Source organism: Nanorana parkeri, unplaced genomic scaffold (genome assembly GCF_000935625.1).
Source record: "Nanorana parkeri isolate BGI_ZX_2015 unplaced genomic scaffold, ASM93562v1 scaffold811, whole genome shotgun sequence".
NCBI classification, from domain to species: Eukaryota; Metazoa; Chordata; class Amphibia; order Anura; family Dicroglossidae; genus Nanorana; species Nanorana parkeri.
The window spans coordinates 1-8,846 of record NW_017307079.1 but is presented as its reverse complement, the minus strand read 5'-3'; the positions used below and the strand labels follow the sequence as shown (position 1 = coordinate 8,846).

General features: G+C 41.5%; 1 protein-coding gene across 2 annotated transcripts in view; it reads right to left on the bottom strand.

Annotated features, from left to right (window-relative positions):
* LOC108794101 (ecotropic viral integration site 5 protein homolog) overlaps nucleotides 1-3,095 on the bottom strand; it is a 52,195-nt gene extending 49,100 nt beyond the window's left edge. For both annotated transcript variants that reach the window (XM_018565082.1, XM_018565081.1), the window contains exon 1: nucleotides 3,004-3,095. In XM_018565082.1, coding sequence (XP_018420584.1) covers nucleotides 3,004-3,084 — 81 coding nt within the window. In that variant the 5' untranslated portion in view covers nucleotides 3,085-3,095. The remainder of the gene's footprint in view (nucleotides 1-3,003) is intronic.
* Between the last annotated feature and the right edge of the window lie 5,751 nt (nucleotides 3,096-8,846).

Sequence of the window (8,846 nt, the reverse complement as noted above, 5' to 3'; positions counted from 1 at the left end):
AACTATGCACATATATACATATACATATACACATATACATACATATACACATATGCTTTATTTTATTGCCACCCACCCCCCAAGCACACACACACAAATTAAACACATATACGGAGTAAGAAAAACCCACAGTTAATATATGAGAAATAAAATACACATGAATCTATGAATAGAGTAGAGTAGTGGTCAAGGTTTCACTCTGATCTACTGATGTGAAAACTTAAGCTATACAAAAATGTGGCGATCAATCAGCTCAGAACAGGTTTGCTACAAAAATACAGAAACCACCGTGTAAAAATCTTAAGACAGGTTCAGAAAATATTTCATAAACATTTTTAAAAAGAAACCTGAGGGATTTATTATTGATCCATGAGCCCCATAGACAGGAGTAAAATGGGCTGCATGGGGTCAGTACAGAGGAGCATAGTGTGATGCATTTGCTTTGCTCTACACTGCAGCGTTCTAAAGTAAATACATGAAGCAAATGTGTGTGGAAGTGTGCACTGCCAATAAGCCACAGAACTAGCTAATGCTAATTTACTAATCTTTACTTTAAATATTAATATAAGTGACGCATTGACAGTCGAGTATAAAAATTATTGACCTCTTTAGGAGGTGTAAACAGCTCAAATAATTGCACACATAAAAAAAAAAGTCCATATGGCTTCTCTTCGTCTGAATGACAAAACAGAGCAGGTCTGATTTGAGGTAAGAGCTTAGCTTCTAAAGGGATTAGGGATGCACCAAAATTTCAGCAAAATACCATCTTTCGGCCTGAAATAGCAGTGCATCCCTGCTTTCTCTCCTCCCCTCTGACACAGCGCAGCATTCAGCAGGTAGGAGAGAAAATGTCACAGGAGGCGAGTGGTGCGGGGGAGGAGAGCGCTGTGAGCGGCCGGCGTGTCTCCTTCTGCACCACTGAGCCTCCTGTGACAGATTAGGAGAGCAGTGTGGGGGCGGAGATAGCTGTCAATTGTCAAAGGAGGCTGGGCCGTCAGTGCGGGGGAGGAGTCAGCTGTCAGAGGAGATTGAGCTCTCCTCCCCGCACCGCTCATTCAGCCTCCTGTGACAGCGAGTCAGGATGGAGAGATGGTACAGGCACTCAGTGGCTGACTGCTTGTTAATAATTGAGGACATAGTACATTTACTGTATCCCCAATTATGAATGAATGGGAAGTGATCTATATCACTTCCTGTTCATGATTGTGTTAGAAATAAAACAAAAAAACATTTTTCGGTTTCGGCCTGACTTAAAAATTTCGGTTTCCTTTCCGTTTTGAAAATTTCATTTCAGTGCACCTTTAGAAGGGATGATGCCATGGGAGTAGGCACAGATACAGTGCGGCTCCACTGACATCCAGTTATCTTACAGCAGGGTGGGCATAGACAACAAATTATTCTGGATGGCTGGTTTTTCCGAACACCTATATTTAGATGGCAACCAACTAATTTACTTATTAGCAGAACGCCCCACATCATGAAAAAGACAACATTTTTAACACGTTATATTTAGGCAGACGTTGAAAACTGATATTTGAATTTTAATGGACATAAAAGTGTGTGGTTGGTGGTTTTTACTCCTGCTGCTGCCGTTTCTCTTATGTAGGATCAAAGAAAAATGGAAAATGAAATGGCAAGAGTAGGTTTCCTCTGTTACAGCCGTGGGAGGGTAAATCTAAAGATCAATCTTAGATAGATTCAAAAATGCTAAGGACAAAAAAAAAAAAAAACACCTGTTGGGTCATGCAACCAACTAACTTGTAACTCATTACAAATGAAGTGCCTGTTCTGAAGAATTAATAAAAATAATATGGGACCAATGCATTTCACTATAAATAAATAGGGCATTGGGGGAAAAAAATTAAAAACCCATTGCTGCAGTGTTTCATACCCATGAACCTCAGGGCTGCCAATAGATCATGTTTTTAGACGACTAAAACCTTAAAACGTAATTTGTCTTTGTGGGCCCCCTTGTGTTCCCCTGGTATTCTTGATCCGCAAGCCTTTTCTGCCGAGATCTTCACTGTTTGACATCCCCACAACTCCAAAACCTCTTTGTCAAAGACGTCCTCTTACTCACGTGTGATGAGTAAGATATTTCAATATCTAGCCAGTACACTGCCCAGAGGGTTGGGGTCTGGGCTTTCCATTGGAGCAAACAGATTCCATGTTTTTACAGAATAAGGTTTTTGAAGCATAGGAAGGCTAATCAGCAAGGTAAAGGGCTCTTACTAAGGGCAAGTGCACTTACCCCATAAAGTCTAACCCTTTTTTTTTGTTTCCTGTTCTAAGAGATGGCATGACCAGGACAAGTAAAAACAGAAAAACTCCAAAAGGGTACAAATATTTCTCTGCATAGAAGGGAAGAGTTAGAGGAGCAAATGTGTCTGGAACAGATATAGCAATCGGAACGTCACAAAGGATCTAAGTTTTTGTCCTGGTGTCACAGGTGCGGGAGGTGAGGGGGATATCCTGAATGAGGTCACAGACAGGTGAGATCCTCTGTCAGGTTTTAATTGCTAACAGCACTATCCAAAATGATTAAATGTAAAACAAAGTACCTTTAGGGCTGAACTTTAACAGTTTAGAAACAGTATGATTTCACCCAAGGTAGTTATGAAGTTGGAAAACATGACCAGCTAAAAGCTTTGTACACGTTGTGCAGTAAGGATCCTCCAGCAATGTACCTTTTTATCATATTTTTCCTTCTAGTTATATTCATAAGTTTTAGTCTGGTAAATATGAAATGGAAGGTATGAAATATTGCACATGATAATTCCTTGTTCTCCATAACCAAATTTTTACATCCTATTCTTTACTGAATACATCCTGTTTACAAAGCTCAAATTTACCAATACAACAGACTTAAAGTCTGTTCCATAGTGCTCCGTCAATGCTCTGTCGTAAAACGTTTAGAGATTCTATTTAAGTGCCCCATACAGGAGTCGTACAGCATTTTGCATCCTTAGAACAAAACAGTGTTTGTGCAGACAACAGAATTACCTGAATCTCTAGCTCTGCTATGTGTTGCTGGAGCTCAGCCACAGTTGCAATACGATCTGCTTCTCGAAGTCTCACCGCCATAACTTCTTCCTTGTTCTGAAAAATACAAAAAGTAAATCAGACATGAGATTCAGACTACAGCTTTCTCAGACATCGTTTTACATTTGCCTGCAAATTATTAGAATTGGCACAAAAGGTGAGCTGTTGTGTTTCAGCAAAGGTTATCCACTTGTGGCCAAGTTCTCCAGGGTGTATGCCTGAAAACTCAGGGGGCATTTCTGCGTGGTTAAGTAAATGTATTAAATATCAGTATACATTTTAAAGCTTATAGTCATATAAAAAGCATCTAAAAGACACTAGAAGGATATCTTAGATAGATAAGAAGAGCCGATACCCCCTCCTGGTCCAATCATTATAAGCTGGGGCATTGCCTGCTGCACATCACACAAGATTGAGGAATGCCCCTACCGCAACTGACTGCGCTAGGAGAGGTGTCAGTCACACTGAACTGTGTTAGCACCAAGCCCAGGGACTTCACTAGTCTATAGCAAACAATTGCGTCTAAGTTTTGATTGCCATCAAACAGTCCCAATGTTGTTCCTGCTTTCATAAACCTATTCCCCAGAGAGCACAAACACAAAAGATACGTTATCTTAGTGAAATGTTTAAGAAAAAGAAAAAAGGAATTATACATGCGAGAGCATTTTTCTTTAAAGAATGTCCATTAAATGAACCCAATTGAATAAAGAAAATCTTTATTGTCAAGAAAATCTTTACTTGTCATGCATTTAGTGCTGGTAGATATTTGGTGGTCTGGAGAGCCTATGCAGCTTATCTATTCACCAGAATGTCTTACAGCTTAGAAACTACAGTGAATAGACAGGATGGATCTTCTGAATCCCATCTTGGGCATATAACTCAACCTCCTTTAGATTTTTACTTTAGATTTCGCTTTTTGTTTTGCTGTATCCATTTCCATCCCCTTCTATTCCTACTGGTGTCATGCAGGAAGAGAGGTGAACACTCCATTGTGGACAAATAAAGCAAGAAAAAAAAAAAAGTTGGGGAACGCCTTATGACTTTCCAAAATCGAGGGGGAAAAAAAAACCCCCAAAAAACTTTGGTTAAAGATACACTTTAAGTATGTCCCTTTAATGTGTATGGGTAATATACACACTCTTACTACACCTTGCCTTAGGCCAATTAGTTAGGCCCTTCCAATCAGATCTGCATGTCAACTTTTGAATTTTGCTCAATGTTAGTCTAAGAGCTGGAGGATGCATCCATTTATAAACAGATTATCTCCTAGTCAGTCTAGGTTCAGAGAAACAAAAACAACACTGACCAAGTTTACATTTTTGGGTTTTTTTCAGACCTCCGCATCTGAGGTAAAACAATGTCAATAGACGTGCATTGGCCCATAGAATAACATGGGTCCTTAAAGGTTTATTAAGCCCCCGCATGTTTTTGCATATATCTATGGCTAGCAAGCAGTAGATATATGCAAAACGATAAAAAAAAAATTAAACCGGTTAATACCTACCTGTGTATCCGCCGCCTTGTCCTGTCTAAAAATTTCTCGGGTGGCCGCAAAGGATCTTGGGGCGGGCGCATTCACAGTTCAGGTGTTCGGCCGGGAGAGGAGGAGAGATGCAAGGTAAGTATATGGAGCAGCGTGCACCTGCACAGACACCATGGGACATGAGAGAGGAGGAGGAAAGCGGAGTCAGCGTTGGATGGGAGACCCGCACCAGCGCTGGAGGGACATCTGAAAACTACACTAAAGAAGATGACCGGATTAAGAGGCATGATTTAAGGTTCGGAGTGTGGGGGGGGGGGGAGGGAGGAGGGAAAAATAAATTAGCCTTTAATGTCACTTTAAGCGTTGTTTCTTTTCCTTTACCACAAGATGGAGAGAATATATAGAATTTATTATTATACAGGATTCATATAGCGACAACAGTTTGCACAGGTGGGATAGGCTTCCCTGAAGAGACGAGTCTTCAAGGATCACCTAAAGACAGACAGAGTAGGAGATAGCCGGACAGGTTGGGGTAGGGAGTTCCAAAAGGGTGGGAGAGACTCTAGAGAAGTCCTAGAGGTGAGCATTGGATGAAGTGACGAGGGAGCTAGAGAGCAGGAGGTCTTTAAAGAGGATGGTTAGGATGAATTTTTTGAGACTAGGTTGAAGATGTAGCTTGTGGCAGTGTTGTGGATGGCTTTGCGAGTGGTTGTTAAAATTTTGAATTATATCTTTTGGGTGATTGGATACCAATGGAGGGATTGGCTTTATACTGGATTTAACACCTTAACCCAGTTTTGCAACTTAGGGCTCATGCACTTAGGGAATTAGGATCGTACAGATCAGCGTATTTTTGGGGCAGGTATGGCCAGGAGCTTCCTATCAGATGCTTCTAATCAGCAGTGGACACAAAACCTTCTCTTCTAGAAAGCCTCCATGAATGGCTTTCAATTGTGGCACAGTTTAAACAAACGGGGGTCAGAGAATCTCAGAAAGTCAGCAGCAAGCAATAGGACAGCTTTCATATTTCTCTTAAGACAGGTTTTCTTCAACACAGCTTATGTTGGGTCTAGAATGATCTGGGTCAATCAGTACAAATTTTTTTTTTAGATGCATGCACTTTTGTGAAACGTTTTGTATTATCTATATTCAATCTGGCCTAGTTTGTTATCAGAATAAGTGGTAGGCAATGAAAGGGTGGTACTATCTGAGGAAAAGCAAAGTGATCAATCCCTTTATAGGAAGTTCACTGTAGGATATCTTTTTTTATTCTTTGCCAGGATCTGGTTGTGTTTAGGTCAGTTATATCCCCAGTAAAATCTTCCTGCTGTTGCTCCAAAACCAGCCACTTGTTATAAGAAAAAAGCAGCTGTAGACATAGCAGAAGAGAGAACACTGGCAGAAATCGGAGGAGCTACACTGTTCTGTGCAGTGATGGTCTCTGCCTTTTTTTAAACATAGGAGCATAAAGACATACTAAGAAAGTGGTGTAGTGTAGATGGACTATAACCTCTGGGCTGTTAATCTTGCATAGCTGAACTACAGAGACCACATGCGCTTTCAAGGGCAGGGGGAAGCCACTGAGGACAGCTCAGTATACAGGACCCAGAAGATCATGGTCAGGACTGTAGTAACATCGGTCATTACAGTGCTTTAAAAGAATCTCTGTGGGCTGCTCAGGTATGACATATGCATACTTACATTGGACCAGTAAGCATACCAAGTTATAACCGAAGTTCAGCTTTAAGGTGATTGTAGGCATGTTAGTGCACTTGCAACATAGTCGAGTACTGCCTGTGATACTGTTCACATAAAAAATAAAAAGTAACTTTTTCAGGGCTTAGACGGTAGTAGTGGTTAACCCCAAAAGTTCATTCTAAAAAATGAATGGTTAGTTTACAAAAAAACAAACCGTATCATGAATATTGCTCAACTGTGGGGTTGCAGAGATGAAATAAAAAAAGCTTAGAAGCATTATGGTAAAGGCACAAGTGCATTTTTATTAGGTGGCAATTGCATTAAACAAAAAAAAAACACTTTAGCTCTGTTTTGAATAATTAATTGAAAAAAAAAAAAAATCTGAGCTGAACTATAAAAAACAGGAAGGAAGGAAACATGGTGCCCCTAACCACAGTGCTAGCGATTCCAGTCAGCCCCCTTCCACTTTTACTAGTACAGGTTAGAAAATGTAAAAACGGATAGTCGATAGCAATTTCCAACACTCCCTTTTAATTTTATATACAGATCTTAAGCATATATAGATGTATCCTATGCTACCAAGTATTGTACAAGGCCTTTAACAGAGAAACGAGGTATCAGGAGACTGTGTTGAAGTAAACTAGTTAAGGTTTACATAAAAATAAAATCACATTAGGGTAGTGCATGCTCAGATCTACACTGGTATCCAACTGACACTGTGGCAAAATACCATTAATTACCTTTTCTGGCTGTCTATCAATCTCGTGTCCACTCAGGTGCCGTTCTGTCTGCCAGCGACTGGGGGCATGAAATAAAAAGGTGCCCCCACATGACTTCTCCTCCAGTCCTAGCTGCATAGGTGGACAATGCTTGTGCACAGGGCCTGATTCCCCACAAGGCCAGGCCTCGGGCTGCAGGGGGTGGAGGGGCAGCATGGCGGTTGCACGAGTCCCGACCAGTGCACAAGTCCAGACGTCAGGCAGATGGGAAGCAACCTGGGGTTAGGGGCCTGTTCCTGCTCGTGTGCAGGGCTTGTGCTAAAACAAAATCCCAAACAGTAAGAACACCTGCGCCGGAGAAGTCCCAACCCCCTCTCCTCCAGAGGACCTTCACACCCCGGCGTCAGACTCATGACATGCCATCACCACATCTTCCATCTGCCCACCGCTATGAGTCTCCCTTCACTGTTCAATCTGCTTCTGCTACCTCCAGGATTAGCTGACAGACAGTGCCAATACTTGAATGAAAGGTATTGGTTAATTCCTTGCTGGGTATACCTGCACACTTTATATTTACAGTACATGCTGTTATTGCATAAAAACTGCACCAAAAGATCTAGTGTATGTCTTCTATAAAATACCCAAATCACAAGTAACCTGATAAATATACTAAAATAATTCCACATCACTGGAGGGTGGGGTTTGCAGGAAGGGGGGCACATTGAAGAACTCGGCCTTGGGGCAGCAGAGATTAAATCTGCCTGTGCATGGATGTGCTCATGCTCTGGGCAGAGGGAGACCATGCGGCTGGAATTTCAGCAGCGATCTTGCAGCGCTGTAAGCCCTCTACTGGAAATAATTCAAGGTGATCAAAACTAGCAGCCCCGTTTGTTTAAAACAAAGAGGACTGCCACAACAAGATTGGGCTTACTGGAAAAGGTGCAGGAAAAGGCATTGTTTAATTAAATTTTAATCCAAGGGTTACAAAGACTAAAGCTGACCAAACGACTTCTGACTGGGCAAGAAGTTGGAGCTGTGTGGGGCCCTGCCAGCACCACCTGGCTCGACAAAAGTTTACTTTTGAATCCGTTTTTATCGAAGTAGCCGGGTGAAAATGGTTTGACTAACAGTGACTCCAGCCAAATCATCTGCAGTCATTGTCAGGGTGATCTGATAATGGCCGACCTGCAACAGTTTCTTTGTCACAGGTCAGCGCTAACTATGAGGATGACTGGAAATCACTCACTTCATAGTTCTCCTTTAAAGCTTTTTATTCCTGTTCATCCAGTCTTGTGATTTACATACCTTGCATGGGAAGGCAGTTTACACCACCACTCTGTTATCTGCTTGCTCATTGGACCATTATTCTGCAGTGTGTGCCAATTCAATTTAGGTAGCACAAAAAGCTGCCAAGCTGAATAATGGTGTTTCCTACCCCTTATAAGCTACTGCCTCTAAAAAAATGGTATTCAAAGTGAAAGGTTTCAGGTGTCATTGATGTCACAGCTGGAATGTTTTTCATTATTTTTATGTTAAAGCCCAATTAAACTTCCAGTTTAAAATCAGCCTAAATACATTTCAGGAGCATCAAAACAAAAATGAACGTGCAAAGTCTGCAGTTCATTTTCTTTAGAAAGCAGCCACAGAGTAGGGAAGCCGGCCCCTGCAAGCATGCTGTAGAGAAAGACAGACACTCTCCCTCTGTGTGGAAGCAATGGTTTCCCTGTCTAAAACAGCCCCTGCTCAGGTCAAAAGATCCCACTTGCTGCTGTCAGGAGAAAATAATCAGAGAATCCTCCAACACCCATTTCCCTGTGGCAGTGTCTTTGAGGGGCCAATCGACTGGCTTTTCTGACAAATTTGCCACATGGCTGAGATAGAATATATATATATATATATATATA